Raw genomic sequence first — 18,283 nt, 5'->3', positions numbered from 1 at the left:
GTGTGTGTGTTATTTCAATCAAAGTGACATGGCTTTACTCAAATTAATTCCCCTTTAATTTAATAATCACGTACCAATGACCATGGAGGTATTCAATTAAACAGTGGAACAAGGGCTTTGGGCTCGGATGTCAGCACTGTAGCGTAACAAAGGTCGAACATTGTTGGAGGCCCCTGTACCACTTGAACGCTTTAATATAAATACCATGATACTGAGTTTACCATCATCATCATCATCATCATCATTATATTCAGCTAGGGTCATCCTTTCTTATTCTTAACAACTAACTTTTAGGCTGTTCCATCCAATCTCAGCAAATATCCGATTTTCACTCCATATCGTTCTCTATCTCTTCCTCTCACTACATCTCTGGATTGCCTCTGTTATTATCTGCTCTACGAAGGACGTGACCTGCCCACCTCCAGTTCTGTCTTTTGACTGTAATTATTATATCATCTTCTTTCGTGTGTTCCCTTTCTCAGGAAAGTGTCTTTTTATCTTGCCTTGTGACACCAAACATAATATTCCTCTCCGATACTGAATTAAGCTTACGGTATTACCAGCGTGCCTAGAATACCTTCTATGATGCTTATGTGTCTCACCCCCAACCATCCTGCCTTATACTGACCCCTCCATCCTCATCCCAAATACCTTATACTGGTCCTTCCACAACAATGACCTGTCCTTCATTCACCACAACCTCATATACTCGTACCTCCTACTCATTCCTGATGCCTCCCTTATTCCCTTATACTGACCCGTCCTTCATCACCGCCCCATCTACCGTATACTGACCCCTCCCCAGCTCCCTTATATCAACCTTTCCTTCATCCCTCATTACATCAGTCTTATACTGACCCCTCCCTCACTCTATTATCCTCACAATTACTCCGTCACAGTAACTCTCTCCCTGCCCCAAAACTTAACTTTCTCTGCGGCCTTACAATGACTCTGGCATTGCCTTATACAAACCTCTCTCTTGCTTCACCATGCTGATCTTTTTCTTCTCACGCATTACTTCCCACTTCCCTTCACCTCACCAGCCTCTCCCTTACTGACACTGATTCCCTCCCCTCTTTCCTCCCTCAAACTGAACCCCACCCTACCTCACACTAACTCTCCATCTCTCCTTCCCGCGCACAGATCCGAAGTCTCTCTTTCCTCCTCCCTCATACTGACCCTTTCCTCCCCCTCCCCCCAACACAGTAATATTATCCTTATAAGCTTATAAGTTATCCTTCAAGGGCCTTTCAGTAACTCAATTTCTTTCCCAGCGTAATAATCAGAGTAATTTACATTCAGAGATCTCATTCATTTTCACACTATTAATCTTTTCACTATCATGCACTATCAACTCTCTCTCTCTCTCTCTCTCTCTCTCTCTCTCTCTTTCTCTCTCTCTCTTTCTCTCTCTCTCTCTCTCTTTACTGCAAGGTTGCCCTTTTCACCTTTTCCTACCGACTCCAGTTGTGGGATCTGGTAGGTGGGTGGGTGGGCGAGTCTCCTGATTACCTATCCTTAACTCTAACGCACAGAACAATTACTATAGTTATTATCAACCCTATAACACACCGTCTTGCATAGACCAAAAGGTATGCTGCTGTTGCTTTCCTTTTCATGCGACATACAGCAATAACAAACCCCCACACATCCCCGCAACGTCTCACAGCTGACTTAAATGTTGCATAAATTTGTGCAGTAGAAGTCGTTGTTGGAGAGAACTGTACTCTTTTCACTGCATCGTGTTGACAAAGCTGATACCCAATGTAGAATTCCCGGGAACTCTGGGCTATAATTTGGATACGAGTGTATACTTAATGTGTTCGTACTTCAAGTGACGTTTGTATGTCGGACACAGTGTACCTGGATATACTACACCTGCAGTCAGTAATTCCTTCACAATTTTGGAGTTCCGAATAAATCACGTCGTATTAAAACCATGTACAGTATAGGTACTTATTTTCTGTCGGGTTATGAAGGGTGGATTTGACACAGATTTAGGACGACATAACCAAATTACAGATCTTGACTGTACGGCTGTGATCAATAAATGCTTGTTTTATCATGGCCGTCACTTCTATGGCTGATAATATACAAATGCAGTCAGTGTAATTTTTAAATAATTTGTGGCTTCAAAAATATGAAGAGGGAGTGCATCCTCTTAATGTTTTTTTTTTTTTTTTATTGGTTACATTGGCAAGACCTCCTTAGGAAGTGACACGGCATGACAACACTATAAAATACTCTTTTCACTCGAATTTGGTCCAGATTTTCTTTCTATTGCAAACTATTTCACGATACTCAGTGGCAGAAAAAGACGGTATTGTGACTCTACATCCTTTCCACGGCAGCATATTCATGCCCAGTACCATTTTCAAGTGTTAAATCTATTGCTACAGTCCAGGTTTCAGGACAGAGAGGACATCTTTAGGCCAGGTTAGTGTTAAAAGTGTATAGTATTTCAGTGGCAAAAATGCGTACAGCTTTCACTGCACTCGAGACTTGGCAACTCACATTTTTCTTACTGTCATTTTCAGACACAGGTTAACCCTTTTACCTAGTTTACTGAAGTTGGCCGAGACTTAACCTCTTGAGAATGCATGTGTGGACGTGACAGAAGAAAATGCCATAACTGCTGATCATCCACTGTTTATAGCTGTTTTGTCAGTTGTTATCACGCTTCGACATTGATAGGTATTGTACTCGGCCACTACAAGTGTCCACAGAGCGTGTGGACGGCTCTTCAAGCATATTATCTAGTAGGCCTAATCAGCTTGTCGAGCAACACAGTCCTGGTATATTATTAACCTCTTCAGTACGATGGGACCTTTATATCTTACTCGTGCTTGCCCAGAAAAATTTATGGAACTCTTAGCCTTTCCATCACAGAATGTTTGCAAATACCATTATCTTTGTTTCCATACCGTTATTTATGAGGAGTGATTCATAAGTTCGTGGCCTAAAGTACAAGGAGATAATCTATACAGTTCTAACTAAATTTACATACAGTTCCAATATTTGAATGATTATAAAGTTTGAAATTCATAACTGGTGTTTTTTTTTTTTTTTTTGTTCCAGATAATGAAAATCAGGATTCGGCAATTTTTGAGAAAATGGACAATATCGCCCATCCTGCAGTCATCTGCTACCTCGGTATCAATGGCTTATCACCCAAAGTGGTCGACAATTAAAGAGGATGCCCTTTCCTACAGCATGGTTAAGAAGTGGACTGCTGAATTAAACGAGGCAGGGAAAGCCTGGAAGATGACCCTTGTTCAGGAAGGCCTCAGCGAAAGCCTTGAAGATGACCCTCGTTCAGGAAGGGCTGTCACTGTCACCACACAGGAAACCATTGACAAAATCCATGACATGGTCTTAGCTGATCGACGGATAACAGAGCATTACATTCCCACAGAGCTGGGTATCACCAAGGAATGCATCCATGCAGTTATCCCCAGTGAACTCCAAATGATCAGAATCAGAGCTCACTGGGTCCAAAAGCCCTTTGGACCTGATAGGAAGAGGATTCGGCACAACATGTCAGAGGACAATCTTGTTATTTTTGATGCAGATCCCGAGAGATTTCTCCGGCGATTCGTGAAAATGGATGAGTCTGGGGTGCAACATTTCCAACCAAAGGTGAAAGAACTGTCGAAGCGGTGGAAACATGCAGGATCTCTGGCTCCCTAGAAGACCAAGTCGGTGATGTCTGCAGGGAATGTGATGGCCTGAGGTTTTTGGGATGCAGGAGTGCTGATGGTGGATTACCTGGAAAAGAGTCACACTGTCACCTGGGTCTATGATGCTGATCTCTTGAGGCAGCTACGAGAAGAAATTAAGAAGAATCGGTGTGGGAAGCTGACAGGAGGGATGCTCTTCCATCAAGACAACGCTCCAGCTCACAAGTCCACGGTGGCCATTGCTGCCATCCACGACTGTGGATTCTGACCTGTTGAACACCCACCCTATTCACCTGATTTGGTGCCCTCAGACTACTACCTGTTCCCCAGGCTGAAAAAGGAGCTCAGCAGTCGCCAGTTTGTCACTGAAAATGACGCCATTGATGCTGTAGATCACTTCTTGGAGGCCCAAGATGCTAACTTATAAAAAAGGGGTCCATATGATTCATGATCGCTGGACAAAGTGTGTACATTTGCAAGGAGACTATGTTGAAAAGCGACTGTGTTAATTTGTCTAAAATTAAATATTTGTACCTTTGACCACGAATTTATCAACCACCCTTCGTAGCTCACAACGACCAGTTCTGACCAAAAATTAAAAAAAAATATATATATATATTTTCGCATATTTTCCCGTGTCGCGATTTCCAACAATCTCGCGCCATCGCGTTGAGGCAAATTGCCTTTTTTTTTTTTTTATCTGACACTCCATGGACTTACTCCAAACTAACACAAAAACAATTAAGTCGATATCTATTACCGTTCCAGTGAAAGAAACAAATAAACGGACGTACACACACACATTTGACTTTTTTTAGATTACGGCTTCACATGACACGTTGATTTTACTTTTGGGGAGGGGGCCTCTGATAATGTAGGAGTAACTGGGACTCTCAGTTAACGCTGACAATAATGATGACTACTTTTTCTTTTTAGATGAAGAAGTATCTACAGTATAGGAGCAAGCCTCTCCATCAGTCACTGGCTAAAGGTTTTCGGAAACCAGGTACTTCATTTCCGAAGACTCTACCAAAGTCCTGTATAAGGACCCTAGCTCCCGTATCTGTCTAGTATTATTGCGATCATTAGCTTCTTTAATCCTCTGACGTGAGGGAAGTAGTAGAAGAGGTTGGAGAAAAGACCGGGGAGCAGATATTCACGACTCAACACACACACACACACACACACACACACACACACACACACACACATGCATAAACACTACAGTACCATCATTATTCATTAACCTGCTCTTAGACCAGTCCTGTTCTCCAGCTCCATCTCTTCAGGGAGGTAAAGAAACTAGTGATCGTGATAGTACTTTCGTACTGATTCTTGTTACTGTCACACACCTTTATACAGTTAGGATAGGAATCAAGAAGACCTGAAATGCTTCTGCATCACAGAAACTGAAACTTGCTTCCACTTCTGTATTCAGATCCCCTCCCCCCCGCGAGGACGCAAAGATCTCATACCTTACCTACTAGCAGACAGCCGGCAACGGCTCAGACACATAGATAGACAGACGAAGAGGAGGGAACGAGCTGACAATGAGAAGGACAAACAACAAGAAAGATGGAGTGGTGGAGGGACAGACAGACTGACGATGATGGGTAGACGGAAAAGACGGACAGACAAGCAGAATGGGAGAAGAAGGGAAACGAGAGGAGAGAAGGCCATAGAAAGAAAAACGAAGGATACAGACAACGATAAATAAGCGAAGGGATGGAAGGAAGGAGAAAGAGACAAAAAACATGCGCAGACAGAGACGGAAAGAATAACTGAATAATGACCAACCAAGTGAAAGAGCAGGCAAGTGAATGGACATGAAGACATTCTTACAGGGAAAAAAAAAAAAAAAAAAAAAGGAAATATTGCTCCCCGCTTTAGCTTCTCCAGAGTTTAATTTAAAAACTCAAGTCTGCTTCAAACGAACTAAGTTTATAATGAGAGGAAAGTGAAGGAACTCACGCAGAAGATAAGAACTTCATTTACTTACAGCCCAGAAAAATGTCTTTCCTGCAAATGTCGCTGAAATATGTTGATAAAGTTTTCCAGGTATGTAAAAGAGTGAAGTAATCAAAGTATAGAGTTTTTATATATTAGGATCTCATCTACTACATAAAATTACAACTTCTGACCCACTACCTTATCCCCATACCCACACTATCCCACCATTACGCACTACTGTATTTCTCCCACACACTATAACACTTGCTAAACAAGTTCACCGCCATATCACACTAACACACAACTACACCTCTGCCACACACTACAACACCTGCCAAACAAGTTTGTCACCCTTTCACACTAAAACTCTATCTCCACGTCATTTCATACACAATACCTGACTTGACACACCACCTTACTCCCTCGAGATATCCCCCCACCCCACCCCACACAGTATTACATAATACTCATATACCATCACACACCACACCAATACACATTAATACACCACACCAATACACATTAATACCCCACAACAAAACACATTATTACACGACCCATACATACCACACCTACACACACCACTACCATAAACACCACAACCACAACACCAATCTACAGTTACGACATAATAATTATAACACCACTATATCACACCCACACACATACCACCACCACAAACATCACGACCACACACAACCACACACAACCACACAACACCCAAACAATGCCACATCACAACCCACACACCCCCACACCACTCCAAGACACTAACACACCTTCCACAATGCCACACCACTATTCCACACGCTTCCAAAGCAAACATCATACGGTACCTTAAAAAGGCAAAAAGTAAACCATACTTTTCAAATAACACACACACTACCCCATCTCCACCATATTGTACAACCTACACCACAATGGCAGTCCTCCACGCACACACAATCACACCTAACACCCCTCTACGGTCCCCTGACACATAACATTATCTTCTACTGCAGCTACAACCATCCTCAAGTACGACCACACCTAGCAGTCACAACTACCACAACTACAACACCACCTACTATATTACCACACCTCATACACACAACCACAATACCACACCTCACACACACAACAACACTACCGCTCCTTACACATGCAACCACACTAAAGACACTAGTACACACTTCTGCAACATAACCACATTGATTTGACACACCACTGTATCTTCCATTACCACCACACATCCCTCACATACTGACAGTCCCAACAAACTCGACTACCACACCACTACCACACATGGTGAAAGAACTGACTTATGGACACTTACCTACCGTCGTTATGGTAGGTGTGGAAGCCGAAGGTAATGAGTTGGATTTCACTGCCTTTCTTCCGGTACCATGACACCTGGAGGACAGAGAAGGGGATGAGTGAGACGTGTTCAGACAGGAAGGGGGTTAATAAATAAATCAATACATAAATAGCAAATGAAGTATGTGGTTTGCTTGTCAAACGTGACTGAACCACTTTCCAAATTGTGTGATAAGCTATGGTTGCATGTAATTCGATGAGCCTTAGTTATGGTAGGGATGAGGCTCCTTGGTTTCTAGTTAGATCAACCCTCCAGTCTGACTACAATTAGCCATCAACTGTGCTGAAAAGGTTGGGAGTCATTGTAAAGTAACAACAATCATGGTATAGTGTATCACATTCTCTAGTGTTTAGTAAGGTCACTGGCACCAGTTCCTTACTAGTTTATATTTGGCAAGTACTGAGCCTATTTTCTCATCCACTAAGGAAGCTCACTAACATCTCTTTCTAAGCAATATATTTTGCTTAGCCCTGGTGAACAAACCCAATGACTGATATCCATTATCACAAAGCCCGGGGAATAATAACCCAGTTTTGGGGAAATTAACCCGCCACGTGCTGGCTATTTTTAGCCCTTTGGGTCACCCCAGTGCCGGCCATTTTTTGACTTTTTTTTTGGGGGGGGGGCTAAAATGATAGATTTTGATGTGGAAACAACGAATTTTGCCATTAAAATGCTCACTGAGGCTTGGAAATGAGTTTTATTGAGTCCTGCATACTCGTGTACAGGTATAGCTGCTCTCTCACTCTAACCACGTACGTAAGAGAAAGCCATTTTCTATGTAAGGTATACTCAGGTATTTATGCTGGGAAAGTATAGCAATGTTCAGTACACTTTTCTGATCACTAATTACTTAAGCATCTATCACAATTTGCATGTCTTTCTCACTGTGAATGCATTATCTTAGACTTTCTTGAAGATAGGTACAACCTGACTTCATTACGTACAGTCCTGGCACTTACAAGAAGGTATTTACAACTTCATGTCACTATATAGTCCTTACACTTACAAGAAAATATTTACAACTTCCATTTACATGAAAGTATTTACAATATGCCTTCACAATGTACAGCACTGGGTGAGGCACACAGGCAAAGTGAGGCAGAGCGAACGTGAGGGGGGGGAGCGAGTAAGTGTATGGCCTTGACAGCCTGGGGGATGGTAGAGGAACAACCTTACATGCCTGCCAATTTTTAACCGCTAATCGTGAAAAATGCGGGCACAGTGAAATTTTTTATTTTAGACCATTTTAAAACGGCACTGGCACTGGCCGTGGCATTATGTCAGACCATTTTAAAATAGCATTGGCACGCGGTGGGTTAAAAGAAGTATGGTGTAATAAAGATTTATTGAATATCAAAAAATAAAATGAAAATATAACTTCTATCTTACTTTTCCCCTAAAAATAGATCTTTAAAACTGAAAATTTGTACATCAGGGTGGCCTTAGAAAGGTAAAAAAAAAAAAAAAAAAAAAAAAAAAGGTAATTTGACCATAGTACTGAACATTAAAATCTAAGCTAGGGTCACTGTTGCAGCTGCAGGCTTGAATGTTGGCCTATATACACCCAGATCACTGGAGCCCCAACAGGTAGAGAAACAACCTCCAGACACTATTACAAACTGTTGTGGAGATAGACAAAATAGGGGTACTTTATTGGTATAAATAAATTTTGCAGAGAACTTCTGAACATACTAAATATATCTATCTATCTATCAATCTATCTATCTATCTATCTATCTATCTATATATATATATATATATATATATATATATATATATATATATATATATATATATTCGTTTTCGTTTTCGTTTTTAAAGGCTCCAACATGCTTGCATGTGTCGGCCTTGGTCACCTAATGGCGGCTCTCCACGCTGCACGATCCATTGCAGCCTCCCCGCCCGGTCCCCCAACCCCAAGGTCACACCCAATGACCTCGTCCCATGTCTTCCCCGGCCCACCCCCCACAACCCCACCCCCAACATCAACACCTCTCACCCTCCCCACCCAATTATCATCCCCCACCCCCTCCACACGTCCAAACCACCCCAATCTACCTCTCCCCACCACAACACCAACACACCCCAGCCCCATCCCACCCCCCAACCCCCCCACCGCAAACCCAGCCCCTCCAGGCCCCGGACGCAGGGACGCACTGCACATCCACCCAATCATTGTCACCTCCGCACGTCCGAGCCGGCGAACGTCCCCCTCCCCCACTGCCCAGGTCCCACCGCCACACAGCACTACACTCCCAACACATGCTGCATACAAAGACCCCCCAGCACGTAGGGAGAGCCCTCCCAACGTCAGGAGAGGCAAGAGCTCCCCGAACCCCCCCCAACCACCCCCCACCCCAGCCACAGAGCCAGCTCCAGCCCCACCTCCAGCACACAACACGTCTCCCAAACAACAAAACCCCTCCACACACTCAAGAGACTCACCAGCAAGTCCAATCCCCCCACGCCTGACGACCTCCACCCGCTCACCCCGGCACGCCGCACACACAAAATCAGCACCATCTCGCAGCCCACCTCTGATACCACTACACCTCTCATACACCCACCCACCACACACACCGCACAAGACGGAACCACCTCCCACACCCCCGTGGCAAACTGCACATGGCCACTCTCCCTCGTCTTTGACAGCACCCCCACCAACCCCAGACATCATCACCCCTGTTCTATCTGCACCCACCCCTAAACCCTCCTGCCCCACACCACCACCCCACCCCCCAAACCCCCCCGCCTCCCCCCACCCCCTGCAACCAACACCAAATCACCAGCACACAACAACTCCCACGGGAGTCCGTTTCTAAAGTCACGTGAAAGGGCTTCAAGCACCACGACAAACAACATGAGACTCAAGACCGACCCCCGATGCACACCAACATTCACGGAAAACTCATCACCCAAACCTCCACCCACTCTCACCTGGGTGCATATATATATATATCTATCTATCTATCTATCTATCTATATATATATATATATATATATATATATATGTAACCTGCAATACTTTGGTGATAGAAACTCCGTGTACAAACAGCTAGATTCGGTCTTTACCTGGATGGGAAGCTTGAGGAGTATTATAAACAATATGAAGAACCTTTGGTATCAGGGCAGTGGGGACAACAAGTTGGCGTACTTCGCGATTGGGCATATCTTTGCCTGTTAGCAGTGTTTTCCTGTACAAGAGATCATCATCTAGCATGAACTCATCTAGTGATACTGGCAGAGTAGGTAAGGTCGAGACATCGCCAGATTCTAGGAAATAAATGACTTTGGACCACATGGGGTCTTGGTGCTGAAAGTTTCGAACAACTTCTGATGTTAGTGTAGTGTTTTCAGTTACTTCAGGCTGCAGTGATGTTATAGCTGCTGCTACGTGACGTGAGAGTGCGTCTGCGACTACATTCAACTTGCCTGGTACATATTGAAAAGTGGGATTAAAGTCCTGGATGATGACAGACCATCTAGCTAACCTACCTGTTAGGTTGCGATTCTTGAACAAATCACATAGTGGAAGGTGGTCTGTTTGGATATGCACTGGATAACCATAGACTATATCTCTGAAATGTTTCAAGGACCAGACTACCGCTAGCGCTTCGAGATCTGTGATACTGTAGTTACGTTCAGTGGTTGTAAGGGTGCAACTAGCATACGCTATTACGCGCTCCCTTGATGCTTCATCGAGTTGCATCAAAACGGCACCAAGTCCAGTGCCTGAGGCATCTGTGCAGAGAAGGAAGGGTGTGGTATAATCAGGGAACGCTAGAACAGGGGCATTTACAAGAGCTGTCTTTAGCTTTTGGAAGGCCTGTGACTGGTCATTAGTCCAAACAAAGGGCACATTCTGCTTGAGTAAGTGGGTCAAGGAGCGGCGATCTTTGCATAATCCTGTATGAATCGACGATAATAGCCACTGAGGCCCAGGAAACTTCGTACAGCTTGGGTAGTGGTAGGTTCTGGGAAGTTAATAATCGCCTTAGTTTTATCCTCATTAGTATGAATGCCTTGTGCATCTACGACATGGCCTAGGAATTTGATTTTCTTTCGCAGGAAGTCACATTTACTGAGATTGATTTTCAGGCCTGCGAGCTGGAGGCGTTCAAAGACTTGCTGGAGTTTGGTAAAATGATCAGGGATGGATTTACTCACAACAATGATATCATCTAGGTAAGCAAAAAGAGAGTGTCCCATCATACCGCTGAAGACTGAATGGATAAGTTGCATGAACACGGAAGGAGCATTTCTCAGACCAAAAGGGAGTCTCTTAAACTGAAAATGTCCGGAAGGGGTGCTAAAGGCTGTAACTGGGCGAGAGGACTCTTCCATTTCGACCTGCCAGTACCCGCTGAGGAGGTCTAAAGATGAAAAGACTACGTTATTTTCACCAAGGGATTCTAGCAAATCAGTGAGGATGGGTAACGGGAAACGGTCTGGAACGGTGACAGAATTGATCTTACGATAGTCGACTACTGGTCTAAAGTTGCCGTCCTTCTTTGGTACTAAGAAAAGAGGGCTATTCCATGGACTGATGGAGAGTTTAATAATGTCCTGGTCTAACATGTTCTGTACCATTTGATCTGTCTGCTTTCTCTGGCTGTGAGGAAATCGATATGCTGGTATGTAAATCGGCTGAGTTCCTGGTAGTAGTTCAATCGTATGTTGGACAAGGTCTGTTCTACCCATCGGTTCACCAGGTAAGGCAACCACGTTTCTGTACGAGGTCAGAAGGTCGAGGAGTTGAGGTGTACTTTCTGGGAAATCTGTGCAAGTGAGATGTGAGAGCATATCGGGTGAATATGTAGGCGCAGATCCAGTAGAGTTAATAGTACATACACCGATGGCATACTATCATCAGTCTGAATAGTAGGAATTAAGGAATCCTGGCACACCTTTACGGCTGCTGGGTATACTAGGAAGTCTCCAATCTTTACACCACTTTTAAGTTTTAGTGGAGCATTTGTGACATTGAGCAAGTACAGGTAGCAAAAACTGTCCTCTAAGACTGTACACCACACTGACTCATAAGTCAAGCCATTCACACAACACGTCTCAGGTAGTGTTAGTACATCCACTCCTTCTTTCACACCGGCAACACAAACAGAGACTTTGGTGAACTCATGCGGTAACAAAATTGTGCACGTATTCGTTACTGCACGTTTCGTCTCTGCGTGTTGGAGAAGATCATTCAGACTGTGTGAGGTAGGTAACTGAGACATGTCTGAGTCAGCGATAGTGATGTCGGGAAAGGAGGTAAGAGCCATGTCCGAAGGCTGAGATGATGTATCAGTAGACATTGAGGAATTTATGTCCTTGCTCGCAGTCAGTAAAGGAATGATCTCTGTATTCACAAATGATGATAGTGGTGGTTTGGGCTGGGTTGGACGTTTTGGTAGTGATAGGGACAGAGGTAACTGAAGGACTAATTTGATCGTAAGAACAGGACGGGGACATTCCATAGTGTAAACCGGGAATCCAGAAATGTCTATACTACCACAAGCAGGTAATACTGCAATGGAATGTTGTGCCATGGTGGAGAAACCAATAAGGGCATCTGCGGGATACTGCAAGTCACTAGTGACATGAAATTCAATGGGGATAGGGGGCAAATCTCTGTGGAGTTTGACTTCAAGGGTGACCCTTCCCTTAACCTTAAACTCTGAGCCTTCGACACCACATAGGCGAATGTCTGGTGGTTCTAGGAAACTGACGTGGTTGTGATGTCGATGAATAATTTGTAAGGAATTATCGGAGATGAGATTTACTATAGATCCTGTGTCCAAGAAGAATGACGTTGGTATGTCATGACTGCATCCGAGAATGACTAAACCCGAGGATGTTATGGGACCTGCGTGGCGGATGGAGAGTTGGGTTTCTGGTTCTACGTGATATTGGTCCGATACGGGTGCGGCGCTTCCCCCAACTGTTGGCAGTTGAGGTAACGACATTCCTCAGTGGTGTGAGTCGTGCTTGATTTGTGGTATTTGCAGTGTGGACGACGTGAGCGGGAAGGCATACGCTGTCTGGTTTGGGAGTGAGGACGTCTGTATATACGGTCGCAACTGGATGCTCGATGTCCAGGATGACCACAGTGCCAGCAAAGGATCGAAGATTGTCTGTTCCGTCGGGCGCTAGATTGATCACGACCTGCGGTAGGAGAACGATGTGTGGCAGGTCTGCCGCGTGTGGTGGGATGGGAGCGAGATTGGTCTGGGGTAGTGGAGGTGTGACAGACTGAGGAGGCCAAGGGTTGGGTGGTGCCCTGACGCGTGTAGTTCGAACCTGTTCTTTCATGAATGGCTTTAGTGACCTGAATAATTTTATCTCCTGGATTGAAACCGATTTCCAAGGCTAGCTCTCACTGTTTAGGAGTAAGCCAGTGAAGGAATCTCAGGTAACCAATTAAGTCAGCAAAGTTGGTGAGTGAAAGCATTGGAATGCCATTCTTGTCTTCTAACCATTTCGTGCCTACCAGTAATTGGAGCATCTCGCTACTAGTTGCTTTCATGGCGGCGGCAGCTTCACAGAGCTTGGCATGTTGCACTGGGACCCTCAAGTCCTCATCTAGTTGGTTTAGGAGATTAATGAATCCCATGAGAGATGCGGTATTTGAATGCTGGCAACAAAGGCTGATGAGTTCCGTACGAAAATCAGCAAAGATATGAATGCTATCGAAATGTCCTGCATGGATCGCGGATCCGATGTCCGATTTGCCGTGGTGCAAGCGACCCATGAGGTAGGCTACTTTGAGCGATTCATTGGTGATCTGTCTATTGTGGATTTCTGTTTTGACTTCTCTGAGGAAACCATAGACAGACCAAGTTGGGTCCTGGCTGGTAAATTTGGGACAATTGGCATCGTCGAGATAGATAGACTGTGGAGGGTTGGCCATGGCTGGAAGTGCAGAAGTGGCGGCAGGAGAGGTGTGGGAGAGAGAGAAGGTAGTGGCAGTTAAGGGCGAGCAAGACGGGGTATGAAGGGAGGCAGGAGAGGGAACGACGGGGGATGGAGTAGAGGAAGAAGAAGGGAGTGTAGAGGCAGGAGTAGAGGAGGAGGTATCTGGATTTACGAGTGTAGGATGGGTAGTAAGTGATTCTGCGAGAAGTGAAACGGGAGTCTCAGGTACAGGGCGGTGGTACTCTTTGCCACTTCGTAAATGAGTGATTGTGTTAGAGTCAGCAGACGGTGTATGATCAGGTGATGTTTCCGGGTCGAGAGGGCTGGTGTTAAACGGTTGACGTGGAAAGTATGGCATTTAATGCGGCAATGGAAGATGAAAGGATGAAGATGGATACGTAGGTGGAAATATATAACAATGAGAGAATGGAATACACGAGTAGGTGTGAAAATGAATGAAGGTGAGGGGATGGATGGTCTAAATAAAAGGCAAAGGATGAGATGGATTATAAATAACGTAGGTGATGATGAAAATGGGGTAATGGAAATGAGATGGAATATTTACAATATCCAATCTGTAGAGAAAATTGAGGATAATCTCTATAGAAAGGTAAGAGATACTATAGTTACACAGTAGAGACGGGATTGTCGAGATGTATGACGTGCAGGGGTGGCTGGGCGTAGCTGAGCTGGGGCGGGGCGGGGCGGGGCGGGGCGGAGCGGGGCGGGGCGGCGGTGGAGAGACAGCTGGGCGGAGAGGAGAAGAGACGCCGCGATGAGTCACCGGCAGGGAGGGGCGGTCTTAGGAGGCTCAGGTAATGCAGACCAGATGTGGCGGCGGCGGAGCCGGTGGTGGGTTGTGAGGGCAGATGTTGGTTCAAGGCAGGTGTAGAGCTGTTGAGCTGCAAATGCAGAGAATGGTGGTGGGCAGACAGTGGGCAGACAGTGATAAGTGGCACCGTGGGGGCAGGAGTTATGATGAGTTCGGAACAGGTGTTGGGAACAGGTGCTGGGAACAGGTGCAACAGGTGCGTAGGTCGGCAACGGTGACACTTGCGGTCAGGAACAAGGCATGTGGGTGGGGTTGTTTGAGAAGTGAGCACTGGTGAGAGAAATTGTACACTCGGAAAGCACAGCCAGGTATTACACCACTAGTGGCACTGAGGAGGGGCGAGGCTGGGAGATGCGAGACGTCGTGTATCTTGTGGTGTCACTAAAAATCGGAGGAGGCGGTCAGAATCTGATGGTTCCAAACACCCCTGCTACCAAAAGTAACTTGCAATACTTTGGTGATAGAAACTCCGTGTACAAACAGCTAGATAAGGAGTTTATTACGAGCTCACAGTAAAATAGTCTGCCCGTCTTGGCTGCCTGCTATGAACTGATGCAATAACGCCTTCGTTCAGGCGTGGGGCCCTGGGAAAGCATGCTAGGTCAGCAAGTTTAGTGGGGGCATGTATGCATTGGGGGGGGGGGGACATATATACATCGGGGGGTAGACATATTGTTAGCTATATATATATATATATATATACACATACATAGCGAGAGAGAGATTAGATAGATAGATAGATAGATAGACAGATAGATATACAGACAACTATATATACATATATTCATACAGACAACTTCAGAGAACACTATAACTTACACAGTCCAACACACAAAGAGCCATATTCAAGATCTGTTCATTTTGATATGCCTGGACACACTGCATTTTAAAGACTGGAGGTAGTAGATGATAATATTTCACTTCAGTTTCGCTTATATTTCACCGATAAATCTCAGTTTCTGCATAAAAACATGTAAATTACACACTGAAATACATACACAATAACAAAGGTACAAGCCGGTATATTTCCACCAACTAAAACTTACACCAGGGACAACAATGGCTGGGTGGAAAACATCCGAAAGGCACCACATGGAGAAAAACCAGGAGCTTAGCCCACACCACTGCCTGTCTCCACAGACTCACAATGAACACTGATGCTACTGAGATGGTTTACTGCTCGGCCCACTACACATGTGCTGGTCATGTGATGCACATGGCGTTGGGTAAAAATCACCTGGGCTTTGTTCATTGAGGTAAATACAACTTCATGTCCTCTTTCTTGTTAGCTAAATGATTCTAATATCACCTATCAAAACTAAATTGGTAAGGAAGGGGTGTTAAGGAGCCTCCTTAACTGATGAAAATATGGGCCTTGGACATCACCAGTCACTTGTATGATATTCACTGAAAGTTGAATTGATAATAAAAGACAGAAATAACGGCTATAATTGACATTACAGATGCCCCATAAACAAAAAAAAAAAAAACAATACAAAACAAAAAAATCAGCTGCCGACAACAGTGTTTATCTGTCAATCTATCTATACATCTATACCTAGATGCCTTAATCCTGTATGAGGTGGCCACAAACAATTCTCATCCATGTCACTTTGTCCTCTGCCATTTCGCTGCCATTCCCCCAACTTACACTCCCCTCTCTCATATACCTCTCTACTCCAACCCTCTATCTCATCCTGGATTTTTCCCTCCCTCCCACACCCACCACATCACTTATATACACTCTCCTTAATACTCTCTGACTTCCCATCCTCTCCAAATGGCCAAACCACCTTAGAATACTTTTTTTTTTTTTTTTTTTTAGTCTACATCCACACTACAGTGCTCCCTCACTTCCTCATTTGTCAGTCTGTCTCTCCATGTAACTCCACACTCTCCTTCAAATAAGTCAGTTCCATTGCTCTCAATCTTGACTTGTGTCCTTCCAACAATGTTCAAGCTTCACTTCCAAACGTCAGAGGGAGGATCACAATACTGTCAAGTAGCGACTTTTTTACTTCCATGCTCACGCCCATTTCTTACTACTGCTTTCAGTGAATCAGTAACCTTTCTTCCCTGCTCTACTCTTTTAAGCATTTCATTCTCCAAACTCCATCCTTACTCCTCACACTATCCAAGGACTTAAATGCACTCACATTTTCCATTTCCTCATACCCAGCCCAGCTGTGCATTCAGTCCCTTCATTTCTCTTCCCTACATTCCGTATTTTACAATCTCTCCTGAACTCAGTCACCAAGCAGTTCTCCTTCGTTTTCACTTAACGATAGAGTATCATCTGCAAACAAAAGAATAGGAAGTTCTCAAATGCTCCCTTCCCTCATTAGGGCCGCTACAATAGCTGTGGCTCTTCCTTGTATTCCTTTTATAACTCCATCTGATATACATGTTGAACAACCATAGAAACATGACACATCCCTGTTTCAATCCAACATTCAGGCAGAAAAATTCACTCAGTTCGCCATCCACACATACTGGAGCCCAAGTGCTCTCATACATACTCTTCACGGCATTCAACAGTTTCCTATTTACTCCATATATTTTTTATATTTTCCATATTCCTTGTTTACCCATTCTGTTATATGCTTTATCCAAATCCATGAAGGCAGCATACAGGTTCCTTCCTTCTCTAGAAACTTCTTCATTAAACATCTTAAGAATAAAATCTGATCTACACAACCTCTTCCCTTCCTGAAACCTCCCTGCTCTTATCCAACTTAATCCCCTGTTGTCTCCCTAACTCTGTCAATAAGTATACTACCATATAATTTTCCTAGTACACTAAGGAGGCAAACAACTCTGTGATTACACTTTTTTCCCTTTTTTTTTTTGTACAAAGGAATAATTAAACCTAACTTCAAAAGCTCCAAGACTCTATTTCCTCCCCAGAGCAATTAGCACATCATCCATATCCATTCTACTCTCATCTCTCCCCCGTGCTTGAAGATTTTGCCACGCATTCCAACAATTTCTGGGGCTTCCCCCATTTTGACTTTCTTCATCGCTTCCACTACTTTCATCATACTGATCTCTTTCTCCCTTCTCATCTCCCTACTTCTCCCAGCCATTCCCCAGCCACTTATATTAGCATTACATCCATTCTCTGTACTTAACAAGTCCTTAACATGTTCTCTCCTTCTACTCACTTTTTCTCCCTTCTCCATCAGCAATCTACCATTTTTTTTATCTTTCAACCCCCTACTACATTCTTTATCGCTCTGTCTTAATCTCCTTACCTCCTACCAGAATATTAACTTACATTCCCTCCACTTTTCACACAAATTCTTTCCAAGCTCCTCATCCACTCTCTTCTTGCTCACTCTTACTGATCTTTCCACCTCTCTCGTCTTCTCTACATACAACTATTTTGTCTCTCCTATTCTGTAAATAAAACTCTCTATTCTGTCTCTCAACTTCCTTCTTGCCTCTGCTTCCCGAGCACACGCTATATGCTTCCTTCCATTACGCCACAAATCGTCTCACTTCATCAACCAAGCTGTTCCTTGCATCCCTTTCGTCTTCTGTTCGCCC

General features: G+C 44.2%; 1 protein-coding gene across 1 annotated transcript in view; it reads right to left on the bottom strand.

The window, feature by feature from the left end:
• The window catches only part of LOC145403271 (hemicentin-2-like), a 177,709-nt gene that overhangs the window by 124,407 nt on the left and 35,019 nt on the right, over positions 1-18,283 (bottom strand). Inside the window, exon 5 of the mRNA XM_080275086.1 lies at positions 6,946-7,022. Within this exon, the coding sequence (XP_080131212.1) occupies positions 6,946-7,022 (77 nt within the window). The remainder of the gene's footprint in view (positions 1-6,945; positions 7,023-18,283) is intronic.

This window comes from Coenobita brevimanus, chromosome 60, assembly GCF_032717465.1.
Source record: "Coenobita brevimanus isolate Jiangsu-jjx chromosome 60, ASM3271746v2, whole genome shotgun sequence".
Lineage (NCBI taxonomy): Eukaryota > Metazoa > Arthropoda > Malacostraca > Decapoda > Coenobitidae > Coenobita > Coenobita brevimanus.
The sequence above is the reverse complement of the archived record's forward strand: the minus strand, read 5'-3'. Positions and strand labels throughout refer to the sequence as shown.